Source organism: Pleurodeles waltl, chromosome 3_1 (genome assembly GCF_031143425.1).
Source record: "Pleurodeles waltl isolate 20211129_DDA chromosome 3_1, aPleWal1.hap1.20221129, whole genome shotgun sequence".
Taxonomy (NCBI): Eukaryota; Metazoa; Chordata; class Amphibia; order Caudata; family Salamandridae; genus Pleurodeles; species Pleurodeles waltl.
This window is the reverse complement of record NC_090440.1, coordinates 1184681016-1184707819: the sequence shown is the minus strand read 5'-3', so window position 1 is coordinate 1184707819 and position 26804 is coordinate 1184681016. Positions and strand designations below refer to the sequence as shown.

Here is a 26804-nt window from a genome sequence, read left to right as displayed (position 1 = left end):
TAGATTGAAAGATCGCCACTTTCCAGATCACATTCCTCCCACTCCCAAAAAAGACTTGCCCACAAAGAAATGTAGAGTATGTGCCCGGAGATCAATCCGGAGAGAGAGCCGGATGTACTGCCCCGAATGCCATTCAAAGCCTGGGCTCTGTGTGCCCGGCTGTTTTAGAAGTTAGCACACTAGGAAACATTTTTGGGAAATACCGTGAGCGTAAACTGCCTGTTTTATATTTTCATATGTTCAGTTTCACGGTTGGCATTACTGTCATGTATTTAGTTAGAGCTTTTGTGTTTGTAGTTTTGTACTTATTTTATAATTAGTTAGTGGTTTCTTTGTTGTTTATAAACAAAAAAAAAGTGCTGGCGGTGTGTGTGGGGTGGCGCTTGGCTGGCAGTGTGCGTGGTGTGGCGCTTGGCTGGCGGTATGGGTGGTGTGGCGCTTGGCTGACGGTATGGGTGGTGTGGCGTTTGGCTGGCGGTGTGCTTGGGGTGGCGCTTGGCTGGCGGTATGGGTGGGGTGGCACTTGGCTGGCGGTATGGGTGGGGTGGCGCTTGGCTAGTGGTGCCAGCCAAACGCCAGTCCACACACTCATCAGCTGGTGTGATTGCTGTATCAGGCATGTGGGCGTATGAATGTGATGGGCCCTTGACTGGCGCTGTCTGTCGATGTGAGTGTTGTAATGTGCTGGGCCCGTGGCTGGCGGCGTCAATGGTCTTGTGCATGTCATGTATGAAAGGTGTGTGAATGGACTGTAGAGCGGTTGGTGCCTTGCCGTGGCTTTACAGCTCACAACCTGTGAGTCATTGGTTCAGTTTTTTGGCCTTTCAGTTATTACCAGTGCATTTCACTTTTGTGAAATCTCTTGTTAAAAAAATTTGATCTACTGAACCATCACTCACCCTCGTGCCAAATCCAACCAGTATGTGCGGTAAAAATTAAAAAACCTGCTCCGCTGTAATCAGGCGTAGCAGCACACTTGTGACATGCTAGGTGTCTCAGGTGGGACCCCGATGATGAAGCATGCCACCAACTTGGTTTGTGGGTGAGGGGTCTTTTTCACATAACCTAAGTGCGTTTCTTTTCACAGTTTTAGTGTTTGGCACATCACAGACGTATGTGGACACATCAAAATGATATATTACAAAACTACCTGTGTTTGTGGGTGGGGGGGCACCTATGTTTTTGGTCCTGGGTGCGGCCTTCATCTAGGGAAACCTACCAAACCCAGACATTTTTTAAAACTAGACACCCCAAGGAGTCCAAGGTTGGGTGGCTTGCGTGGCTCCCCCAACATTTTCTTACCCAGACTCCTCTGCAAACCTCAAAATTTGCTTAAAAAAAGCATATTTTCCTGACTTTCGTTTGTACGATCACCGCTCCAGCACAAAATTCCTACTCCCCAGCGTTCCCCTCAGTCTCCCAAGTAAAATGACACCTCACTTGTGTGGGTCCCCAAAGCAGAGTCAGCCTAAAGATGTATAAAAGAAGAATATGTGCTTATCAACTCGCTGTGCTATCCCCATATTCCCTACAAGTTTGTGGCCTTTTTCTGTTGCAGGCACCTGGCCCACCCACTCAAGTGAGGTATCATTTTTATCGGGAGACTTGAGGGAATGCTGGGTGGAAGGAAATTTGGGGCTCCTCTCAGATTCCAGAACTTTCTGTCACCGAAATGTGAGGAAAACGTACTTTTTTAGCCAAATTTTGAGGTTTACAAAGGATTCTGGGTAACAGAACCTGGTCAGAGCCCCACAGGTCACCCCATCTTGGATTCCCCTAGGTGTCTAGTTTTCAGAAATGCACAGGTTTGGTAGGTTTTCCTAGGTGCCGGCTGAGCTAGAGGCCAAAATCTACAGGTAGGCACTTTGCAAAAAACACCTCTGTTTTCTGTCAAAAAATGGGATGTGTCCACGTTGTGTTTTGGGGCATTTCCTGTCGCGGGCGCTAGGCCTACCCGCACAAGTGAGGTATCATTTTTATCGGGGGACTTGGGGGAACGCTGGGTGGAAGGAAATTTGTGGCTCCTCTCAGATTCCAGAACTTTCTGTCATCGAAATGTGAGGAAAGCGTGTTTTTTTAGCCAAATTTTGAGGTTTGCAAAGGATTCTGGGTAACAGAACCTGGTGAGAGCCCCACAGGTCACCCCATCTTGGATTCCCCTAGGTCTCTAGTTTTAAAAAATACACAGGTTTAGTAGGTTTCCCTAGGTGCCGGCTGAGCTAGAGGCCAAAATCTACAGGTAGGCACTTTGCAAAAAACACCTCTGTTTTTTGTCAAAAAAATGGGATGTGTCCACGCTGTGTTTTGGGGCATTTCCTGTCGCGGGCGCTAGGCCTACCCACACAAGTGAGGTATCATTTTTATCGGGAGACTTGGGGGAACGATGGGTGGAAGGAAATTTGTGGCTCCTCTCAGATTCCAGAACATTCTGTCACCGAAATGTGAGGAAAATGTGTTTTTTTTAGCCAAATTTTGAGGTTTACAAAGGGTTCTGGGTAACAGAACCGGGTCAGAGCCCCACAGGTCACCCCATCTTGGATTCCCCTAGGTCTCTAGTTTGAAAAAATGCACAGGTTTGGTAGGTTTCCCTAGGTGCCGGCTGAGCTAGAGGCCAAAATCTACAGGTAGGCACTTTGCAAAAAACACCTCTGTTTTCTGTCAAAAAATGGGATGTGTCCACGTTGTGTTTTGGGGCATTTCCTGTCGCGGGCGCTAGGCCTACCCACACAAGTGAGGTATCATTTTTATCAGGAGACTCGGGGGAACATAGAATAGCAAAACAAGTGTTATTGCCCCTGTCTTTCTCTACATTTTTTCCTTCCAAATATAAGAGTGTGTGTAAAAAATACGTCTATTTGAGAAATGCCCTGTAATTCACATGCTAGTATGGGCACCCCGGAATTCAGAGATGTGCAAATAACCACTGCTCCTCAACACCTTATCTTGTGCCCATTTTGGAAATACAAAGGTTTTCTTGATAACTATTTTTCACTCTTTATATTTCAGCAAATGAATTGCTGTATACCCGGTATAGAATGAAAACCCACTGCAGGGTGCAGCTCATTTATTGGCTCTGGGTACCTAGGGTTCTTGATGAACCTACAAGCCCTATATATCCCCGCAACCAGAAGAGTCCAGCAGACGTAACGGTATATTGCTTTAAAAAATCTGACATTGCAGGAAAAAGTTACAGAGTACAACGTAGAGAAAATTGCTGTTTTTTTACCTCAATTTCAATATTTCTTTTTTTTCAGTTGTTATTTTCTGTAGGAAACCCTTGTAGGATCTACACAAATTACCCCTTGCTGAATTCAGAATTTTGTCTACTTTTCAGACATGTTTAGGTTTCTGGGATCCAGCATTGGTTTCACGCCCATTTCTGTCACTGACTGGAAGGAGGCTGAAAGCACAAAAAAAATCGTAAAAATGGGGTATGTCCCAGTAAAATGCCAACACTGTGTTGAAAAATGTGGTTTTCTGATTCAAGTCTGCCTGTTCCTGAAAGCTGGGAAGCTGGTGATTTTAGCACCGCAAACCCTTTGTTGATGCCATTTTTAGGGAAAAAAAACACAAGCCTTCTTCTGCAGCCCCTTTTTCCCATTTTTTTTTAAAAAACGAAATTTTCACTGTGTTTTGGCTAATTTCTTGGCCTCCTTCAGGGAAACCCACAAAGTCTTGGTACCTCTAGAATCCCTAGGATGTTGGAAAAAAAGGACACAAATTTGGCATGGGTAGTTTATGTGGACAAAAAGCTATGAGGGCCTAAGCGAGAACTATTCTAAATAGGCAAAAAAAGGCCTGGCACAGGAGGGGGAAAAGGCCTGGCAGCGAAGGGATTAATTAACTTCAAATATTAGAAATCTTGAAAGTCTGTGTTTATACAATACTACTTTTCTTCTCATATTATACCCATTAGTATATTCCTTGACCATATAGGCCCTCATTATAAGATTGCCGGCAAATGCCCCCTACCGCCACGGTGACGGCCGTCAACATACCGTCACCGTGGCTACTAACCGTCCACCAAATTATGACTATAGCCGGAATTCCACCAGAAGGCTGGCGGAATTCCGGCTACCGTCATGGCGACGGACGGCGGTAAGGTGGCGCTGCTGCCAGCAGCAACGCCCCGCCAGCAGAACGCCACCGACCGTATCATGAGTCCCGTCTCCTGCCAGAGGACCCCATGCAAGCAGGTAAGTCAGGTTCTCAGACAGGAGAGGGAGATGGAGGGTGTTGTGTGTGGGGGGGGTGTGTGACTGTTTGAGTGCATGCATGCATGCGTGTGTGCATGAATGGGTGTGTGTACGTGCATGTTGGTTCATGTAATTGCGTTTGTGCATCGATGTATGTTAGTGAGTGTTGCTGTGAGTGTGTATGAATGTGTGCATGCGTGGGTGAATGGGGGTATGCGTGTGTGTGTGTGTATGTATGTGCGTGTATGTGTGTATATGTGGTGGGGGTTGGGAGGGGGAGGGTGGGGGAGGACTCTGGGGAGGGCGTGTAGGAGACCCCTATCGGTGCCAGGGAAGGAATTCCCTGGTACTGATAGTGCCTACTGCCATGATTTTCATGGCGGTATAGAAACCACGGAAACCATGGCTGTGGGTGGGGTCAAAATGCCATTGGCGGCCTAGTGACGGCCGCCGTGCTGGAGACTAGTCTCCAGCCCAGCGATCGTTACCGCTGTGGCGGTCGGTGTGTTAACTTGGCGGTTTGGCTTTGTCCAAACCGCCAATGTCATAATAGTGGCGGTGTGTACCGCCAGCCTGTTGGCGGTACTACCGCCACTATTACACCAACCGCAGGGCTCGTAATGACCCCCATATTCCCTTACTATGTATTTACATATCTATTTATTACTCTAGCCCTACTGTACCAGAGAAAAATTAAATAAAAATAAAATAAAATCTATAAATAAAATTCAAATAATAAATAAGTGAATATAAAAATGTATTAATAATGAATAAATTAAAAATAATGATGAGAAAATGTGTGTATGTGTATATAAATATGTATATATATGTATGTATGTATATACATATATATATATATAAATATAATTATAAATACAAATATTATATTTTTACTCTCTTGTAAGCTTTACTTTGTGTACCCATCACCATATATCATGTCTCTATCAATCTATGCTCCATCCCCACTCTGGCGCATCCCAAATCCATTCTACTACTTTCATCTCCTAAATAACCCTGCCTAAGCTCTTCCCTCCTCTTCCACATGTAGCTCACCCAAACCTCAGTTTACTACCATGATCTCCCACAACCCGACTAAATTCTCCCTCATTTATCTCACATTTGACTCATCCAAAACCCTTCCTGCTACTATGCTCTCCCTAACCCTTTCCACAGACTCTTACCTCCTCCATCTCTCCTTTATTCATCCCAAGCCTCATCCTCTTACTATAAACTCCCAATTAACACTTCTGGATTCTTCCCTCCTCCACCTCTCCATTACTCCAGTCAATCCAACTAACAAACTCACATATCCGCGGCTCAAATTAACTCATAATAATACTAAAACTGTACTCCTATTTCCCTATACTAATCTTCCGCTAATTCCTTTTGGGTTCCGGAGTAGCGTGCTACTCGCCGAAAAGCGCTTCAACGCCTCGACTGGGGTAGTAAGCGCTATATAAATACTATTACAATACAATATCAAACCAAGCGTACAGCGGTCCCATTTTCAAGTCTTCTGTTCATAGTTTTGAGAAAATAATTTATGGTGAAACACATGCGGAGGGATAGTTTGTCATCTGACTGATCAGTGTGACTCTCTTCTGATTCTAATTCGCGCCACTATAAATATAACCTTGTTTATGGCAGTGGAGTATCTGGAAGTGACTTGTTTATGCTATTTCCTTAACATTAAAAGCGGACGGTCTTCTAATTTTGTTTATTGCTACTTCAGTTTTTGACGGTGTTTGTGACCAGCGTCAACGCCACATCAATATAGAATTAGCATCTTCTGCTTAATGTAACTGTGAACTAATTTTAGGATATGCACACATCTGTTTCAGGATGTCTCCCTTTGCAATAGCCACAAAGAATTAATGACAGCCATTGATCACTTCTGTTATCACCATAAGCTCTGGTTGTATGGTGCCCTTTTTTTACTTAACTGAAACATACGTTGGCAAAATGTAGGGCCAAGGAATAAGTGTAGTCCCCAATAAAAACTTGTGATAATATTTCTTAATAAAACCGAACGTCATCCTGCAGATTCTTGAACTCGAGAACTTTCAGACGGTAGCCTGAGACACTGTCAGCCAGGTCTTGCACCAGCCCACGGCACTATTTACTCTAAACATGTTTGTATTGGCTGTTTGGGTTTACCATTCCACATTCACTGGGAGGCACGAAGGAATATCTTACAAATGAAAACTACTTTGTCATCATTTAATTATATCACTCATGAGCTTTATACACAAAGCAACCTTTTTGTGGTTTCTATGCGGTAGCAGGAACTTTTTGTTGCTTTTGTTGGTGCACAAATGTAAACATCAAACCTACTGCTTAGCCAAGGCTTGTTATTCTAGTACTTAATGATGAACATTACTGTAAGATGGTTAACATTAGCCGGTAAACTGGAACACTGGGGCAAAATAAACAAATACAAATATATCGCCCGTGGGTGCATTTAAATGTAAAGCATATCTAAGTTTTCTCTCCTATATTAAGGTATTGAGTGGATATGTATTTATTTCATTGTTCAATCCTGCAAACCATCATTTATGGAACCTGAACACAAAAGCAACGTTTGTAAGAAATTAATTTCTATAAGAAAATACTCTAAAGAATATACATACATTTAAAAGAAAATGTTTTCTTTAAAACGTATTTTAGTCTCCAAAGAAATATCCTATGAATGGTAACTTGCTAGAATGAATTCAACTTTAATCTATAGAGTAATGCCACGTTCTATTGTTTTTTTTGCTACTACCTTAGATGCATCAATGAATATTTCTTTAATATTAAAGATAGCTTTGCTATTAGTCTCTCGCAATCCTTACGCAATTTGGGCAAATACGAGAACTGCCATCTCGGAAGAGTAACCGTTTCCCCAAATTTCCAATTTATATAAAATCTTGGTTTCTTTACTTTCAGTAGCCTCCCTCCGACCACCTTTAGTCTGCTCTTCCTCCTTTCTCCCTCACTCCTTCCTCTTAACATTCATCTCCAGTTTGCAACTAAATAGGTGATTTTATGTCAGGACCGAAAGTGAAGATTATGCTGATCTTTCCTTACTTTATTTACCAACTGCCATTGAAGTACCACAATAACGAAGGACTTAATTTCCCAGGAGGCTTAGGGAAAGGGAGAAATAGCATCAACAACAGTCCATCCTATCAGGGTCCAGTATATTCCCTCAAGAACCTCTGTAGACCTTCTTTCCTCCTCTTTGTTTCTGTGACACATGCCGATAAAGTACGCACCAGTCGTGACAAGGGCAGAAGCAGAAGTTCTTCCACGGTTGGGAACAAAGTGGTTAGAGGGAAAGTGAACTTGTAAACGTTCAATCGATTTTCACATGAGCAAATCTACACATGCATATTTGCTCATGCTAACATACAGCTCACAAATATTTTCTAGCAGTACGATTTCCTAGTCTACTTCTGTAAATTCTTGTGAATTTATGAAAGTAATTGATGCAAACAGATATACCATGGGTGCACTTTTGTGACTTTCTTTAAGAATCGGGCTCCCAGTTCGGTCTGGCGTTAACCAAGGTATTTTGTTCTTATTAAAATTCTATTTCTCTCTCTATCCACCTATCAGCTGGCTTTACTGTAACAACATTCTGCTCTTCTACAAGGAGAATACTGGCAAACAAAGTAGTTGTGTTCAGTGCCAGGAACTAATGTGACAATGTGTGCTTTTTGTGACCAAAAAACAAAGTAGTTGTGTTCAGTGCCAGGAACTAATGTGACAATGTGTGCTTTTTGAGACCAAAAAACAATCTTTGCTTTTGACAATGTATGTTACAGTAGTGAGGGTCTCAAAGCTTCCACAATAGTAAAGTGTTACAAAAGCCATGTAAAAACAAGACACGCAGTGACAAAACCAAAAGACCGACAACCAATGTTGAATCGGTTGGCTTCACCAGTGCTTGTTTATTTTCATGTGTCCCATAATCTTGCTGAAAATGATTACACTGATTTTCCATTAAGAATATTTTTGGAAATACTAGCACACTTTAGCACATTTTACTAAATGATGTTTCAAAGCAATAGTACCTAAAATTTCACAGTAATTTAGCAAAATGTTTTTTTCTATTTGCATTTTTTTTGTAACATTTTATTTTGAACACAAAAAATCATCAATCTTGCTTACAAGCTTTTGCAAACATTTTCATTTTATCAGAGCATTCAAAGGAGCCTCATATTGGTAACCTTTTCAAACCGGTGTATATATTTTTTTTTACTGGAACCACTGTCAGCAGTGCAGTGTGACTTTGCAACGTTTGTTTTGAGTGCTGACTCTAACAATTAAGGCTTTGCATTAATGAACCATAAATACAAGTTCGAACAGTATTAACATATGGACACAAATATTACCTCAACTGCAGACAGTTCCTTTCCCTGTAAGCTGGCAGCCAAAGGGTTTGTGCTGTAGGTTGGCCTACTTGTTCCAAGGATAAAATAAACATGAACATGTGTTGTCCCAGGCATCAGGCTATAGAAATTATACACACCTGCTCCATACAAACTACACATTTATTGCTGTGTATTCTTACAATCTGGCAGAAGGAAAACATTTGATCACATTAAATACAAGCTTTTGCAAGCATAAACAGGCCTAATCAAATGCTACAAAAGGTTGCTGTTTCTTCCTTTTCCTGTTTCTTCCCATCTCTAAGCCTCATGGGAAATGATGCCTTTTATTATCATGGTTGTTGTGATTCTTCACTGCTGGTAAATAAAGTACAGAAAGATCAGCATTCTTTTCGCCTCTGTGTCGTTAAAAGAATTGAAAATGTCTGTTACAACGTTTTTCATTAAGGTGAGGGGACAAACGCAAATGTGTGTCAAAAGCTGGTCACTGCTCTGGGCTATGCAGCCAGGATGTTACTAGTGAACACAAAATGGCCTCCCACCAGGCTCACTAATGGGACGAGTATGCGGGGTAAGGGTGGAAGAGGAGAAGGATTGGGGGGGGAGCAAATTTAGTTTCACGTGGGGTGCTGTTTTCAGGAAAGGCTGGCCCTCCAAAAGGGGCAATTATGACTATGACTGGACAAAATTTAGAGGTGGCGAAAACATTAGCTGGTGAGCCATTGTAGGATGCAGACAAACAAAACTGAGTGTATTCAATTTTATAATAATGTTCCTGGCGGGTCCAGGGTTCATGGTGGCTGACCTAGGTAGTGGAGTGGGTAGACACTCCTGCCATCAGAGGTGGGTGGGTGGGCAAGTGGGTATGTTGACGCTGTGGTAGTACAAAGAGATGAGGAAACTTATTCAAAACATATTGTTTTGTTATCCGAAAGCCCAGGACTGGAACAATGATAATATAGAACGACATGCCAATTAAGTTGCAACAATGGACTGGTAACTGAAGCAACACCAAATCAGAACATAAATCAACAAGCCACATCAAACCATGCCAATTATCATTCCAAATCACTTGCTGTACAGGTATAAATAGTACACTCAAAGCAGGACAAGCAAAAATGACTTTCACAATCCTGCTTCCTATTCGCTTTTCACAAAGGAAGTTGTATCTACTAAGTGACTGAAAGCAGTGAAAGGGCAACAGTATTACGATATTGGGAAGCAGGGCGCAACCATCCATAAAACGTTAGGAGTGTGCTCATTTATTTTACTGAAATGTAGAGGAGAGGGTGTGAGTTGACTTACTGGGGCAAACTGAGGTAAAGGAAATTATGCATTCAATATCCGACTATTTTCCTGATGTTAAGGATGCATAACAAGCTATAATTGATTCTTTTTCTAACTGTCAATTAATCAGGGTCATTTTTATAACTACAAATAAAAGGTAATTTGATTGTATGAAGGAATAAAGAGGAGGAAATTTGCTTTCACTGAGCATCTCCTACATTGAACATATCTAGCGTTTCTTCCCAAGCAATAGCGTTGATTGCAGAACGACATATGCTGAAAGGTCAGAGAAACGACGGGAGTGATAAAGCATCCTAAATCATACACTGCACGCTTAACAGATTTCAGTTTTGCAGTCACATATGGTTGCAAAATCATATTCTTGTCTTAAAAGCATCCATAATACCAAGTGCAGAGATAGCATATGAAGACATAGTCATGTAGGTTTTCCACAACAGAAAACTTAATCCAAAAACAAAGTCTGTAGCAGGACCGAATTGGCGGCGTTTGAAGATTTGACAAAAACGTGACCTTGGATCATTTTTAGTTAATAATCAAAGCAATTAAAACACGAATCGAGAGAGCTGGTCACTACCGATTTGAACACATTTTCACAAAGGGGCACATTACATTAGGTAAAAGATGGACTAATGTATGTGGCAGCCTACCAGGCTAAAACAGACACCAAAATGTTGTTTAAATGACAACTGTGATCCTGATGCAACAAGAGAGATTACAAGAGAATCAAGATGCGTCACCCACGACTTTCTACAATCATGGACAACACGAAGTAACAGTGGAGTACATGGTTTAGGAAGACTTTAACAGCAGTAATCCAAACTCGCCTCAACTCAAACCTTTGGCTCAGATAGGCTTCTACAAGTATTTATCAGACTCTACTGAACTCTAATCCTTGGGCCAGCTAAACCAACAAAACCTCCTCAGTCTTTAGTGACCTCTAATGAGAGTACAATCTGAATCACTTGAAAGAACATTATGCAAGTCGTGGGATGTGAACCTGGCCTTTTGCCCCCTCCACCATTTATATTTTACCTATCAGCTCATGAAACAAAGACCTTAAGGCCAGAGAAACTGCAAGGGCTATAAAAGTGTTAAATGGACTAGAATGAGAATAAACAAGGTCAAGTGTTGAGAGTTACCATTGCGCAGAGAGTCTCTTCCCAGTCTGGCCGCTCCCTTGGATGGATGCTTCTTTGAAGTTCTGGGACAAAGTCATCGTCCTCTAGATGGTGAGAGGACTTCATGGTTCTACGAAGACAAGATATAAAGAAGACAGTAACTTTCAGTAGGACAATTCACATTGGTTTATTCCAACCATCTTAGAAGCTGAAAATCAGCAGATACCAGTCATTAATGGCAATGCAACTTTTACTGCCTCCTGGAATATTTAAATTATTGAGAGCAATGCCTGAAAAACACTGCTCTGTGACTAGATTTGACTGTAGGCAAATATAAATTCTACAGAACAGGATTTCATTCTTTTTTCAATGAACTGTAAGGCAAATATCTACAGAAAAAGAGGATCAGTTTTGAAATATGTATTATCCATTTCTCAAAATTCTACTTCAACACAAATCTTTGGCATAAACCAGTGCCTAATAAAACACAACAGTATCCCATAACACTAAATCACAATGTTTCTTCCTTTGAGACTGTGACTGTTATCAACCCTTATTTATACAAGTGTACTAGTTTATTGTGCAATCAGCTGGGTGTTTTTTTTTTTTTAAGAGAAAAACAATTAATCTTTTTCATATTAGGGCAAAAACAATATGAACCACGTAATCCCATTAAGACGTGAAATCAAAGTTTTTAGTTCTAGAGACGTCAATATAGAGTGTTTCCCAAGAAAAAGTGATAAAACAAAATCAGAGAGTAAAAAGACTAAGTATACATTGAAATTATTGGATATTTGTCTTATCACTGAATACATTTTATTGGTTCTGTTGGCAGGTGAGAGATGGATGCTCCTGGTTTCAGTGCCACCACAACGGTGAATGTAGTCTTAGGAATAATGCATATTTGAAGACAAAAAAGTATCACCATGTACCTGAATGCATGCACGGCACTCTAAAGCAAGGCAAGCTGGTGTGATATAAAAACCTAAATGAATTAAGGTATGTAGACACAGGTGTTTGTACAGCACAAAAAAGCTATAAATCAACACTTCACCGATCAACGGTGAGAGGCAATAGCTACAATTCATGTATGTTAAAGTAGGATATTAGCAGGTGACAAGTCCTGAAGTCTGTTGCTGTAGTGCATTCTGAAGACTTTGCAGGGTCATCCCAAAACCTTCTGCCTTCCTCCTCCTGTTTTTCTGACACACATTTGTTGGCTTTAGGACCCTGGTCACTTAATCACTGCTGATCAGTGCTAAAGTGCATGTGCCCTCTCCTTTAAACTTGGTATGATTGGCTTACACATGTTTGGCACATTTAATTTACCTATAAGTCCCTTGTACAGTGGTATCCATTATCCCCAGTGCTTGTAAATGAAATTCTACTAGTGGGCCTGCCGCCATGTTTGTGCCACTCTCAGAGGTAGCCTTTCAAACCTGTCACAGGCCTGCGTCTGCAAAGCCTGCGCACAGAGTTTACTGCCACATTGGCTTAACATGAAAAATGACTTGCCAAGCCTGGAACTCCCCTTTTCCTACACACAGGTCACCCCTAAGCTAGGACCTAGGTAGCCCGAATGGCAGGGTGCTGTGTAGTTAAAGGTAGGACAAATGCCTTCATTGTGTGATATGTCCTGGTAGTGACAAACAGCCTATTTGGTTTCTCACTGCCATGAGTGCTGCTCCACTCATAGGTTTGTATTAGGAATTCTCTTATATATGTCTAAGTGGTGATTTATGATCTATGAGGAGTATTGTAGACATATTTGGTATGTTTTGGAATGGTAGTGAGAAATCCAGCATATTGATGTACGTGGATTTTGTAATACTTTTGGGGAAAAGCCACTTTTAGAAAGTGGGCATTTTGCTGTGCTTAAGACCTGTGCTTTCCAAACAGCCAACACACAGGGAGGGGGGAGGTGTAAAATGATTACATCTGTATACTGAATGTTATTCCTGTACTGGGAAAGTTGGAGGCAGTGCACACTTAGTCGTATAGGCTGTATCCTGCCCTCACACAAAGGGCTCGTTTACCCACTACTGATGCCTGGAGCCAGGCTGGGGTTGAAAAGGGGTGTTGTGCACTTCTAAAGTTCCTTTGAAGTACCCCCTAGATTAAAGACATTTTGTTTACAAGTACAGGGGCCATAGCTTCATGTTTTAAGACACTACGTGGACTTGGCACCCAGATGCTGCTGGAAGGAACTGTTATGCTGGGAGGAAACAGCATTAGGACTGACCTGCTGTTGTGCTGACCTGTGGCCTGCTAGGTCACAAGGAGAACTGTTACTTCAACCCAAGGACCCCAATGTGCTGGGCCTGTTGCTAGTTCCCTGTTTTTGCGCTCCCCAGTGATCCTCAGGGACTGGGTGATGTGTACCCCCTCCCTGTTTTGCTACAAGCTCTCCTTTTATTGTGAGAAGGGCTGGACTGGAGCATTCTTTCGACCCCCAGGTCAGCAGGAAGGAGAGGGCGTGCGGCGTCCTGATTAGCGCATGCTGGGTGCTGTGACCCAGAGGAGTTATGCAGCCTAGTCCCAACCCTCTTGGGGTGCTGTATTCTTTTTCTCGCATTGATGCCCAGAGAGCCATGCTGTTGCCCCCCTGGAGAAGAAGTACTGTGGGGACTGCCGACGGCATCCAGGGTGGTGCAGATGAAGCATGCACCCCCTAGTGCCCTGTGGGACAAGCAGGCACTCACTCCCAAAGTCAGAAGCTGTGAGGGCAGCTGTACCCCACTCGGCTGTTCTGCCTCTATTTGTTTTTACCACCAGGGCCTAGATGAGCTGTCCGCATTTGTCCCCTCTGCCAGAGGAGTCACTCCATGTGGGGAAGAAGCAGGCGAATCAGGAGACCGCTCCCAGGATCTTCGGTGGCCGAGACAGCTGCATCACGCGCTCGCAGGTAGCAGCTTTGGGAGTATTTTTTAGACAAGGGACCCATGTGGCTGTCCCTAGCTGGTGTCTATTCAGTGGGAAGGACCCTGGGGCTGTTGGCATCTGAAGGCATTTCACTACTTCACAGCAGGGCTGAGTGCCGGCCGCTGCACCGCTTGGACAAGGGCAACTATTTGTTGGAATTCAGCCCATGGCGGACCTAATGAGGATTGATCGTCATGTAGGAGGTGTGGGGCCCTCCCCCATGTTGTGCATACCTTTGAGGGGCACCCATGGACCACGGGGCAGACTGGAAAGGGATCCTCGATGAAGGTCCCGGACTTGCCAGTGCTAATTTTGCTACCTTAATTACAATTATAGAGGCACAGGAGTCACTGTGCCCTACGTTGTGGATGTCTAATTACCATATGGCATGTAAAAGGCACACAGATGCACTGTAGCCTTCGTAGGGAAGGTATTTTTTGGGGTGATGGTTTTATGTTCTACAGCTCAACACTGTGTTCTGTACCCTCATTATTTATGCTGTATGTTCTGATTTGAGGTGATTTATGACAATGTGGTTGCTTTGCTAGGAGGGGCATATTTCAGGATCTGCATTTCACTCATAGGGAGGGTGTGGTTTTAGGACATGGGCAATATAGAAATGTTTCTGTTATTCTGCACTGTGATGAGTTGCCAGTTGGCAAAGTGATTATTGGTCTATGTTCTATATGGAATACAGTTTATTTTAATATATTTTTGTGTGGGGGTCTCTTTTATGGTGTATTTATTGTATCACAGGAGTGTGTGTGTGTGTGTTGTGCAAATGCTTTACACATTGCCTCAGGGATAAGCCTGACTGCTCTGGCCAAGCTATCAAGGGGGTAAAAGCAGGCGTTATCTAGGGTGTATAGCTCCCTTACCCAGACTAGAGTGGCGAGTTCTGCCTGGCCGAGGTGCATATCCTAGTCAACCACAAACCCCATTTCTAACACTGTGTATAACTAAAATGATGATTACTCATCGGTCTTATGACAGTCATTCAAGAACTTGGCTACTGTAAGACAGACAACTCGATACTTCCTGTGAAAAAAAAAAGAATACTACAGCGCTGATCTAACTTGGTGTACCTTATTTGTTAAATGAGAATTAACACATTTATTAATAAGAACACAAACACACGTTGAGAGAGAGAAATATTCTATTTATTACCAGCATTGGGAAAGGCTATGATTGTGGAGCCTTGAGTGGGTCATGATGGGTTTCCCTTCCTCAACAATGGTGATAAATGGCATGTCACACTCAAAGAATTAACATGCGTGGTTTATGCCATGCTATGTTTTCATCCGTGGGAGTTGTATCACTACACCATGCAGAAAATAATAAAAGGAGCTCCAACACCAAACAGTGACGCTTAGCGAGTAATGTGATATTTTTCCATTACCCATAAATTGACAGACACATAAGAATAGGAGGAACGTGACGGACAACAGAAACGAGGAAAATACTTTGCAAATAAACTGTTTTCATTAAAAATAGACGTAGTAAGAGCTTCGAAAAATCCTCTATTGTTTTGTTTATTTTTTAACTCACTAAAATGTGGTTATCATCAGTAGTTTTGACCTCACTTTATAACATCGAAAGTGAACATTCAAGCGGTTATTTAGAAAACATGTATATAACTAATTATTAAAAAAAATGCATTGTATGAAGCAAATCTGAAGAAATCAGAGAATTCTAATCTCATTAAAAAGGTTTAGTAAAAAGCATAATATTGAAAGGTTAATTCCGAGCTTCCTTACTCTAATTTATTTTATTGCTCCAATCCTGTAAAAAGCACTGGTTTATTCTTCCGACTACGCAGGCGTGGGATGTGTAAACAGTACACGGTAGGCCAAAGGCTGAAAGAAATTGCGGCAAACTCGGGATTATGGCGAGACGACAGGGATAAGGCTTTCAGAAAGGGAGTAAATGCCTTTACCCTAAACTCAGATGGCTCTGCTTCCTTTCAGATAGGTTGCGCTATAACAATACATAGATGGAGCAATAATAAACTAACCTAGAAAGAAAGAAATACAGGTATTATTTTAATAGAAAATAGCCACAAAATTAAATTGATTTAATGCTATTTTCACACATTATTTTAACTGAGCACATTATCATGTCAGTTATTGTTAAACATCACCAAGCGTCGGATCTGTACGCCATATGGTAATGGTTGGTTAAGTCTCACTGCTGTGTTTATTTATGTTTTAGTTATAGCATGAACTGCAGGGAGGATCCAGCTTTCAGAACTCGCTAACAAGAAGCATAAAGGTTTCAGCATGCAGTTTTTATGCAGACTTGGTGCATTAATGATATGGTCAGACAAGAAGTGTGAAAGAACACACAGCTTCAATGGGATTCAGTAAATGGGCGTTCCATGGTCCAAATTGTAATCTTGTCTACATCCAGGAGTGCTGGATTTATTCCAGGTTTTCAGGCTAACAGGGCAGGGGTTGGGGGGGTTTGGGGTTGCAATCAAGCACTATGGCTTGCCTCTTCCATCGTGGCTGAGAGTACCGCGCCCTGAAAGACTGGTTGCCCTGTTTGTGGGCACAACTGATGCAACTGTTCTAGGCTCTTGTTTACCAAAATAGGCGGGTGTGTGTGTGTGTGTGCAGACCTCCTTCTTAGTTCATTGTTTCCTGCTCTGAGCGCCTCAGCGCTTTAATAAACTGTTCTTTGCGTTCTATGAAAAGAGAAAACTTTATTAAACATGTTTTTTTTTTTTTTTAAATGGCAAACATAAGAAAATTCTAAACACGGGCCCGTTTGGCTTTGGGGTGATACAAGTGAATGTGTGCATTTTGATCACTAGGCTGTGATGCTGAAGGCATAATTTACTGAGGCTTTGTGGAACTAAGCAGGCTTTCCAACAGAGAGCTCCATTAACCATTATAATCAGAGGAGTGCCCAAAAGGTAGCATAGAGCAGTCAGTCTGTTTTTTGCACCGACTGTTCGGTAATCGTAAATTGTTTAGAATAAGGTACCAGAGATAAAGACTATGTGAATGCCAGTGAAGGTTTTTACAATTGCTCAAGTTTATTTTGCCAGTGTTTCATGTATCTGTGGCCTTCGTAGTTTCCCACAATGACGTGTTCTGCCCTTGATGGGTGCTCAATAAAGCTGTTCTATGCTCACTCTTCTATGTTGCTTGCACTTGACTTTGCCCTTACCCACTGGTCTTCTGGGTGCAAGTTATGAGAATATGTGAAAATAACATCCTCTTTTGCTTCTCTCAAGTGTCAGACTTTCATCTGAGGTTCTGGTCCTAAGCAAACACAGGGCCATAAACATCTGTACATACTTTTCAAGAAACAATTCAACAGGTAATTGAGAACATATAGAAGGGTACTTGGAGATAGGTTGGGGTTACCAGATTTAGAACAATGGTGATTCGGAGATCAAATACTGCAACATATTTTCAAAGCATAATTATGTACATACACAAGTTAATGATTTCCTGGATATGAAACTGTAAACAAACCCAATGGTGGTTTCAGTCATTCAATTTCAGTCACTTACTTATCTTCCATTCTACAAATAATTGGTTTATATCAGTTAAACATGCAGATGATCCTATGAAAACATAATCTTGTATTTCTATTGCTTTAACGTCAATGTCTCGTCCCTCTTGAACATCAGAACATGCACGGATACATTTTATATAATCAAATCTAAAAGTTGTTTTCTTATTAATTTGAACTGCCCTTTAACCTCCATAAGCTAGCTATGTATCATGGCTCTAGTAGGCTTAGAAGCCATTTTATTGAAGGTTGTACATTTGTGCATAACCTGCTTCTCTTCTTTTTTTCAAACTTTTATTGAGTTTTTTTCATTTTAATAAATCATTCCAAAATCATCATGAAATGTACATCACAATTGGTACTTGTTAGGGTGTAAACATCAGTCAAGAAGTAGGCTTGGTATGGAAATGTAGGTAGTGCTGGATCGGAGGTAGGAATTGCGGGCATTCCAGCGCACAAGTTGGAGAAACATGCACTAAATTGCTGTCTGTTCTGGGTGCTTTTAGGAGAATGAAGCTCCAGTGTGTCATCCTCAGATATATGTCCTTCTTGAACAGTGAACATGGAGTGGGGGTGTAATTACACAACAGCACAAACCTAGGTGACAAAGGTGTCAGGGGGAGGGTGGTAGCCAATGGGGGACGGAGGAACAGGGGACTACTGTGGTGAAGGTTGTAACTCATGGTTGAGCTGGATCTTGGCTGGTGTCTGGGGCAGCGTATGGGGATGGTCTGAGGCATCTACCCCATAGGGAAAGGAAGGCTCATGATGGTTTAACACACTAGCAGTCATCTGGGGAAGTTTCAGCCAAGCATTTTTGGGGAGTAAAGGAGTGTCTGCCTCCCAGCATCTCCTCATGGAATTGAGTGAGCATGGTGTCCCACTTTGCCGCCATGGGTTGTTTGCGGAGGTGACAAACCTCCTTGCGGTGTATGCTTGTACTTTCGGCTTCTCCCCATCAGAGAAGAGCCATTGTATCGGGAGTGGTGGCTGGTGAGCCCTCCAATGCAGTGTGAGGACACGTTTAGCAAGTAATAGGGCCAGATTTGCCAACCGGGTCCAAATTATGTTTCTTTTCTTGCTCGTAGCTCCACAGAGCTGTTGCCTCCCATGTATTCAGGTGCGGCAGTTCCATTACAGATATAGGGCATTGTGAACTATTCACCAGTATTAGGCTAGGTTGGGGCACTCTCAAAGCAAGTGTCGGAGGTCTGCAGCATCAGAGTGGCATGTTGGATGTGTGACGTTGGCTGTAGGGAATATGTGGTTTAGCTTGGTCGGGGTTAGATAGATTCGGTGTAGAACTGTGTAAAATAACCTGCATCTCAAAAGAAAGCATAGCCTTGCCGACTAGAAGCAAGGTTTTAAGAAATGAATGAAGTCAACAGTGTGTGTATGGTATCATAGCTTCAAGGACATCGGACATTTTCTCCATTAGAAAGCTTTGCCACCTGTTCATTAGAAATATTCTGCTGAAAGTAACACATTTTTGTCACATGTTTGCACCCCCCAAATTTGCATAAAGAGATAAACGTATATACATTTTTCAACTGTGCATGCATTTTAGCATTATATGCTTCAGCTGGCTTTTTTGGGCAAGAGCTCTGATCAGTTGAAACGACAATTGCCTTCTGATTATTTGCTGTGTTGCTTGCAATAATGTTTGCTTTAAACGAATGTCAGTCTTTTGGCTTACCAACATTTTGTTTATTTTTACAGTTCATTCACACCGCCTGTGGAGTGTCCCAGAATCCACTCTCATATGTTGTAGTGACTGCTAAAAGGCAGAAATGTTGCTTATTTTTTAAATTTGGGTTTTCAGTATTGTGCCAACATGCACCTTCTAGTTTAATAATGGCCCTGCATGTATAGTAAATAAATGACAGCAGAGATGAGTATAGCTGCCTAGTTATACCCTGCTGTTGCTTGGAGAGCTGGTAAAAGTGATCAGTAATATGTCTAGGATGCTCTAACAATGTCCAAGATAGAAAGCTATTAGAAATGGAGTTGGGTTGGGAAACAGAAGGCAAGAAGAGCAACACTACTGGATTCCAACATGCATCCATTCTGAAATGGATGTAAAAAAGAAAATAAGTTCCTGAAAAAACGTTTACTTCTACAAAGAAACGTTACTGAGAAGACGCGGTTCTATGATCAAATACTGACAGAATGGAATCAGCTCTCATTTCTTTGTACAATCAAGTATTTTCTTCAGGAAAATGATTCCAGAACGGCTGTCCAAGCACTGGTCCCTTCTCACTAAAAGGCAGCAACCCCTTCTGGTCGACATTCCAGACACCCATCTCACACCAAGGTGTAGAGTGTTCCATGCCGGGGTCTAAAGAAGCTCGTGCTTCAAGAACTAGACTGACCCCCCTTTAATTTCAAGCTTCTGTTGCACCAGGTTCCAGGAAGTATCATTCATTAAACCACCTAGTTGACAAAAAATACATTTTCTAAAGATAGATTTAGATTTGCAAGTCTATATGTTTAATTTTGAAATGTTTATAAAACATACACATATAACACAATATAGAGGTTACATTCAAGAGCATCTCTTCTAAATATAACCATTGTATAATTAATAATGCATACAAACGCTAGAACCAAATTCATAAGAATGTCTAACGAACAGAAATTAAAAGCCTTGCAGGACAGTTGCCTGCAGGCGAGAATAATGTGGACAAATTCCAAGGAGCACACAGATTTCTCTTAATGCTTGATGGGCACAACCAAACATGCACAAATTCATGACAAATCACTCCCACCAGATCCTTCTGTATATTTTTGTATGGAAGAGAAAGTGTCTAAGCCTAAAAAAGGAAACACCATCTTCTCATTAGCAAAAGTATCTGGGGAAATATTGTGCTGACCTTTTCAGCGGCGTTCGAACTTAATTTGACATCCCTGGTAATTATTGTTTTTCAATTTTGTTTCAGATGAGGTGTTAAATTAAACCACAGGGGATCTATAACCTCGCTCACAAAAGCCGGACCTTCAATTAATTTATTTTATTTCTAATCTAATGTGTCTGTCTGAAATATGTGGCTACTTGTCAAATTTCTCTGAACATAATCGACAAAGTAAATTAGAATGGAGGATAGCTATGATTCAGACAGGAGTCAGCGTTCTCATGGCAATGGCTTTACCCAAAGTTTTCCCATGTATGTAGGCTTTTTACAAGAGTGTATCAGAGCCTTTTGGTTTGTTACACAAACATACAAATTCAACACCTTCCCGAACACTACAACATAATCACAAGGATGCATAAACAGTCTGTATATCATTCATTTTTAATACGTCTGTTATTTACTTTCTCATTAACAGAACAACAAGGTAGTATTCGGTGTTCGTTTTCATTCTGTTCTCTTTTTTTAGGTCTAGCGCGCAAGCGCTGTGGCCTTTTGTAATCTCTCTTTGGGCTTTTAGCCACGCCCACAGCACGCCCATCACTATCACTTGTTCATGGACTTGCCTTTCAAAAATCCTTTGTTATTCTTAGTAAATGCTTTACGTTTGTCCCTCCTTGGGGCAGTTTGATCATCGCCTTGGCCATCAACTTTGTTAGATGGATAACTGCACGTTAGCCGAAACGTTTGACTGCCAGCCAACTTCTTTTTCTTTTTGTGTCTCTCCTTCGGGCTCATGGTGGCTGTGGCGCTTTGAATCGGCTCGCTTATGTCAACAGTTTCACTTTTCATTTTCAATTTATGTGTCAAGAAAAGTCCAGTTAGGAATTTACAACGTTAATAGTTCTAACTCGAGCAAACGCGAGACCCACTGCATTGCAGATGATCGTTTCTTACTCTGTCTCTTGCAGTGGTTGACATCTTAGTCCAATTATACGGGCTAAGTAAACAGTAACAGGATAGAGTTTTGGAACTGCTCCCAAGAGGCAAGAAGAACAGTTATAAAGTGTACTGTCACGGAGGCACAATATGCTTTCTTAATTTCCCTATATTGTTCTAGTTGTCACTCTTACTATTGTTTACTACTGTTCTCTGCTAAACTATTGCTTTCCCTATTCAGGTATACACAGCTCCTCTGCAGATGGCTGAAATTTGAAAGGTACTTAAGCAAGAAAAAAAACAGGCATACAGTGAATATAAACTGTAATAAGGTAAATAGTCAATGGTTATCATGAAGACCTGCTTTTTATCAAGTCCTTGTAAATCAACATGTACTTGCTAAAAGAGGAATTATGTTTTAGCTAGACCTCAACCTCCCAGCTAATCTGGGCAACATATTTGTGATTTTGCTATTCTTGGCCTTGTTATACCATACTAGTGGATATTTATTTAAAATCAAATGTACATTTATTTATCATTTTAATACATGGCAGAGCACCAACAGGAATGAGAGTGCTTTACACGTAACAGAAAGAAGAAAAGATTACATAGAACATCTCTTACAAGGAGAGAATAAACAGGGTGATGTTGTGTGTTCAGAATGTGTACAACGCATTATCAGGAAGGAGTGGTTAGGAAGTTAATGCACAGATGATGGATTATTTAAATTGGAGACATAGGTTAAGTGTATGGCATTCTGATGTTAGACAGCATCAAAGAAGAACAGAAAATATGGTTAGTCATTCAGCAACACAAGAATAACTGAGTAATAGAATTGTAGAGATGGTTAGTACATACGCAGATGGTGGTTTAATTAGTTTGATATAGTCTGAAGGGATAATTTCCAGGTGTTTATGAAAAGACAAATGGGAGGGTTTAAATCTTAAGTCCGCTGAACGTGATTTCCACAATAGCGAGGTTGCTCCATAGAAAGACTGATTCTGTGTTTGAGTGGTGTTAAAGGAGGGTGGTTTGAGAATCAAAACATTTTTGCATCTAGATCCTGTGTCCCCATGTGACTGTTTGAGCAAGAAAAAATGAATAAAATACAATGAAATTCAATTTACTGAGTGTACATAAACCTCAAGGCATTAAGGCGGTGCAACCTAAAAGCCCAGCAGAAGAAGAAAAAGCACCCCAATCAAAACCTAAAAGGGCATAGAGCGGAAAAAAGTTTTGCGGTGTGTTATAAACAACGTATGATCCTCCACAGCTTTCATATGAAGAGGCAATGAGTTCCACAATTTGGCAGTTGTAAAGGAGACAGATCGACCACCCCATCTGGCCCCAGATACTCTAGGACAGCAACTACCATACCAGCAGCTGAATGAAGTGGGCGTCTGGAAAAGTACCACTGAAATTTAGTTCTTAACAATTGCTGTCCTGAATTTGTGTGAAGCTTTATGTGAAAAGCTTAACAACTTTAACATAATCCTGTCTTTTGCCGGGAGCCAGTGCAATTTATTCAGATACAGGGAGACTGACTGAAATTTAGAAATGTTAAGAATTAAATGGGCAGCAGCATTTTTGCACTGCCTGGAGCTCACTGAGCTAACTTTGATCAATGTTCAGTTACAGCGCACTGCAGTAGTCTAGCCTGGAAGAAACCAGGGCTAGGACAATTGCTCTGTGCTACGAAAAGAGGAAAGAAAGTAAATATTTTCTACAAAATCCTGATATTGAAGCATAAGGATACTGTATGACTGACCTGTTTATTAACTGTCAGCTTATCATCAAATATCATCCCGAAGTTCTAAGCCAATTTGGTTGGGCATGGTGGAGTGCTACATTCAGTTGGTCAACAGATATTAAACTAAATAGACTACTCCTACCAATAATATGAACCTCAGTCTTGTCAGCATTTAAGACAGTTCGTTTTAATCCAGTTACCTATTGCAGTTGTAAAAGTTTGCAGCTAATCTGCATACGAGAGAGCTAGCAGACCAAATCACTTAAAATGGGAAGTGAAAAAATAACTGGAAGAGAACTGATCTCATGCAACCTTTTGAGACCTATCCAGCAGGAAGGAAAGCATCACCTCTAAGGTCTCATCCTTGATGCCAAGCTGAGCAAGGCAGGTCAGCAAAAGAGAAGGGGAGACCTATCAAATGCTGGGGACAGATCTAAAATATTAGGAGCTGATTCATCTCAACTGTTCACAACAACTCAGATGCAGTCTACTTCTGCCACCAGCGCTAACTCAGTGCTGTGCTCACTTCTAAACACGGAGAGTGTTGGGTCAAGGAAGTCAATCTTATGTATGAATGATACACGTTCCTGATTCGGGAATTTTTGTAAGATCCTAGCAGGGATAAGCAGGAGAGAGATGAGAAGACATTCTTGAAACTTTTTGGGATCCACAGTAGGCTTTTTAATAAGAGGTATAACTGTAATCACTTTCCATGCCGTTGGGAAAAAGCATGACTTAATCATCATGTTAAGCAGTCATTATATTACTCCCAACCATGTTACAAACAAGCTGCACAATTCTAGGTTGACAAGTGTTGGATGGCGCTCCGGACTTCATATTAAGAATGAGGTCAATAACTTGTATCTCCGAGAGATGGAAAACGTATGTAGAGCTCTGTCTTTAGGTATATTAGATACATCTAGCAGGATGTTTCTATTAAATTAAGAATTTATGCAGTTATTACATGGAAACTTCTACTAAATATTACTATTTTTGTCTGAAAGTAAACTGTAAGATTATTTCAGAAAGGCATTGTGGTGTCATTATTAACTGTGCTATTGTGACAGAAAAGAAATATTTTAAAAAGCACCATTCTGGGTGTATCACTGTCCGTTTTGTGAGTAAAGTACTTAGATATTTCTTCAAAAGATAGTCAGTTTGTATTCACCAATCATATTTCTATATTTTGTTTTTGCTTGTAGATCGTACCTTAATCTCTATTTTGTCTCCGTCTAGGATATTTTTGCTTAAAATGCTTAGGATTTTCTGAGATCCACTACACAGTGGGATTGAGCTATAATATCTAGATCCATTCAGTAAATATTTCAGCTGCCGTATTAGCATTTCGGGGAACAGAGGGGGCCTGTATGTGAACCGAGACTGCAGCTGGCTTCTGTTATTCTATTCCAGCCTTACAAACCTGATACAAGACATTAGATCGAGCTACATTCTCAGGAACTTTTAAGTGAAAGTTAACCGCCAAATGGCCAGAGCAGCTAAACGGAAAGACCAATACAAACTGTAAATGTGGAATATTATAGAAAATGCCATCTAACATATGTCCTGCCAAGTGAGTCGAGACATTCACATGTTGGGTTAGACCAAAGCTAACCATAATATTGATGAGCTAAAATAAATTTAATCAACATCAGCTTCAAGATGAAAGCTGAAATGACCAAGGATTGTAAAGTTGGACATAAACATAAAAGGTTCTAGAAATGCACCCAGTGCTAAAGCAAAATCATTTCTTGGCCCAGGTGGCTAGTACAAAATGAGGCCTGAAGAAAAGTATCACAGTACTTTAGGGGAGCAAGAGGTGAGATATTGTAATGTAGAGTGTTTCGAAAAACCATCACAAGGCCCCCTCACAATTTGTTCAAACAATCATGCCTAAGGAGGGAGTACCCTACTGAGATGGCCTCTACGAACTCCTGACCATGCCTAAGGAGGGAGTAGCCTACTGAGATGGCCTCTACGAAATCCTGACCAGAGGAGTCACTGGCCCAGGTTTCAGTCACAAAAACACAATCTATTTTTTGTGACTGTACGAATTCCATAAATTCAGTTTTATTTTTCACTAACAATCTAGCAATAATGAGAAAACATACAAGGTCATTACTTAACAATTTAGAGAGTCCAAGCTCAATTTTGACCAGTATGTTTTCATCAGCCACTCTCTGCAACCTGGTAGTAGGACTGGGTTTTGTAAAACACTTCATATTCCCCAGCATCCTGATGAAGCTGCATATTCAACAGGTGGATTTCCTGAATTTCCAAGTTAAAAGGGATACATACTTGGTGTGTAGCTGCTTTCTGTATCTCCAATAGTTGAATGCGGGAATAAGGAGGAATGATCAAGCTGAAAACATCCATAAATCCTGGGTGCTGTTCGGGTGCAGACAGACTAGCCTTGAAGGTGCACCAGCGGTACAGAGCCGTTGCCATCCTATTAAAAAAGCCCGCCATACAAAAGGGGCGTAGCTACGTCTATTGCGTGACACATCAGCCAAAACACGGGCGAAGGTGAATGAAAATCTCAATTCAGCAGCTCCAACTTTCGCTCAGAGACTACCCTATGAGGCAAGCTTACGAGGAACCATTTTAGGGTGGGGAGATTAACTGGATAGCCTGCTATGACAAACATCCCAATTTGAACTTTATTCTGGTTCCAAGAGGGAGCCAGCACAATATAGCCAGAATGTGCATGAGGTTGGATGTACAAATATAAGCAAAGGAACATATCTTACTACCTTATCTGCTGTTTGTTATATTGTTTATGTGTACAGTGCCACAGAGGATTTCAAAGCAGCTAAAAAGCTTACATGGAGCAATATACAAATAAAGAAAGAATATATTTCGGGCTGCATATCTCCCGAAGATCTTTTAAATTTTGAATTTGGGGGGATAGGCAGTGGAGGGGGCTCTTGATAACACCTATAGCTATGATGTGAATCATCAAGACAGCTTAGATTTTTCTGCTTTCACTCTATGCGTTTTGACAAACTGCTTATGATGTCTAGGATACAAGCACAGCAAGTCCACACTCAGACCCTGGATCTACCAATTTAAGATGGGCAGCAGGGCTGTGAACAGCCTGGTGCCATGCCTGCTATCTGCTCACAAACTGACTACTTGATGTAGGCTGCCTACAGGGGAGGAGGGACACAAGAGTGTGACACCAAAGAGCAGTAAGATCTTCCGGAGCAGGCACCGGTGCTGTGCAACCAGGGAGCTGCAAGACGTTTCTGGGAACTGTATTTACAGTTTATGGGAAATGCTCATGACAGAGCACGGCTGCACACGGTTGAAGTTAAACCATTTGCAAACCGTGATGCATTCTCATAGTGACGTGTGTGTTTGCAAAGCCTAGAAAATGGAGATAAAACAAACAACTTGTGGGACTGCTTAGAATCATTCTATGCTATCAACGCACTGTCACGTCCCCAATATTCATCAAGTCTGTTTAAAACGGATTAAACAATCAAAATCCATAAACCTAAGGCAGGGCCAGGCTGGAAACTGCAACCAGACCTCAAACAATCATAAAAGTAACCCAACATCACAATGTGCAAGTGAACTTAGCGACCAAATTTGACTCTCGACTGAAGATTACAAACTGGGGAGATTTCTTACACCAACAACAAATGTAAGAATAAGCACTGGCCAAGCCAATAAGTCTCGCCTATACAAGAGCTATTGGCTTGGCAATCTTTTTTCGCCATGTTGTTTACCAACAACATGTTTACCAATGTGGCTGCAATTAAGCATGACAAAAAGTTAGCGGTGTGGAGTGTCAGAGTGGAGTGGGGGAGTAGTGTTGC

General features: G+C 41.4%; 1 protein-coding gene across 4 annotated transcripts in view; it reads right to left on the bottom strand.

Annotated features, from left to right (window-relative positions):
- Positions 1-26804, bottom strand: part of ARHGAP32 (Rho GTPase activating protein 32) — a 942023-nt gene that overhangs the window by 841772 nt on the left and 73447 nt on the right. For all 4 annotated transcript variants that reach the window (XM_069224492.1, XM_069224494.1, XM_069224495.1 and 1 more), the window contains exon 2: positions 11020-11128. In XM_069224492.1, coding sequence (XP_069080593.1) covers positions 11020-11128 — 109 coding nt within the window. The remainder of the gene's footprint in view (positions 1-11019; positions 11129-26804) is intronic.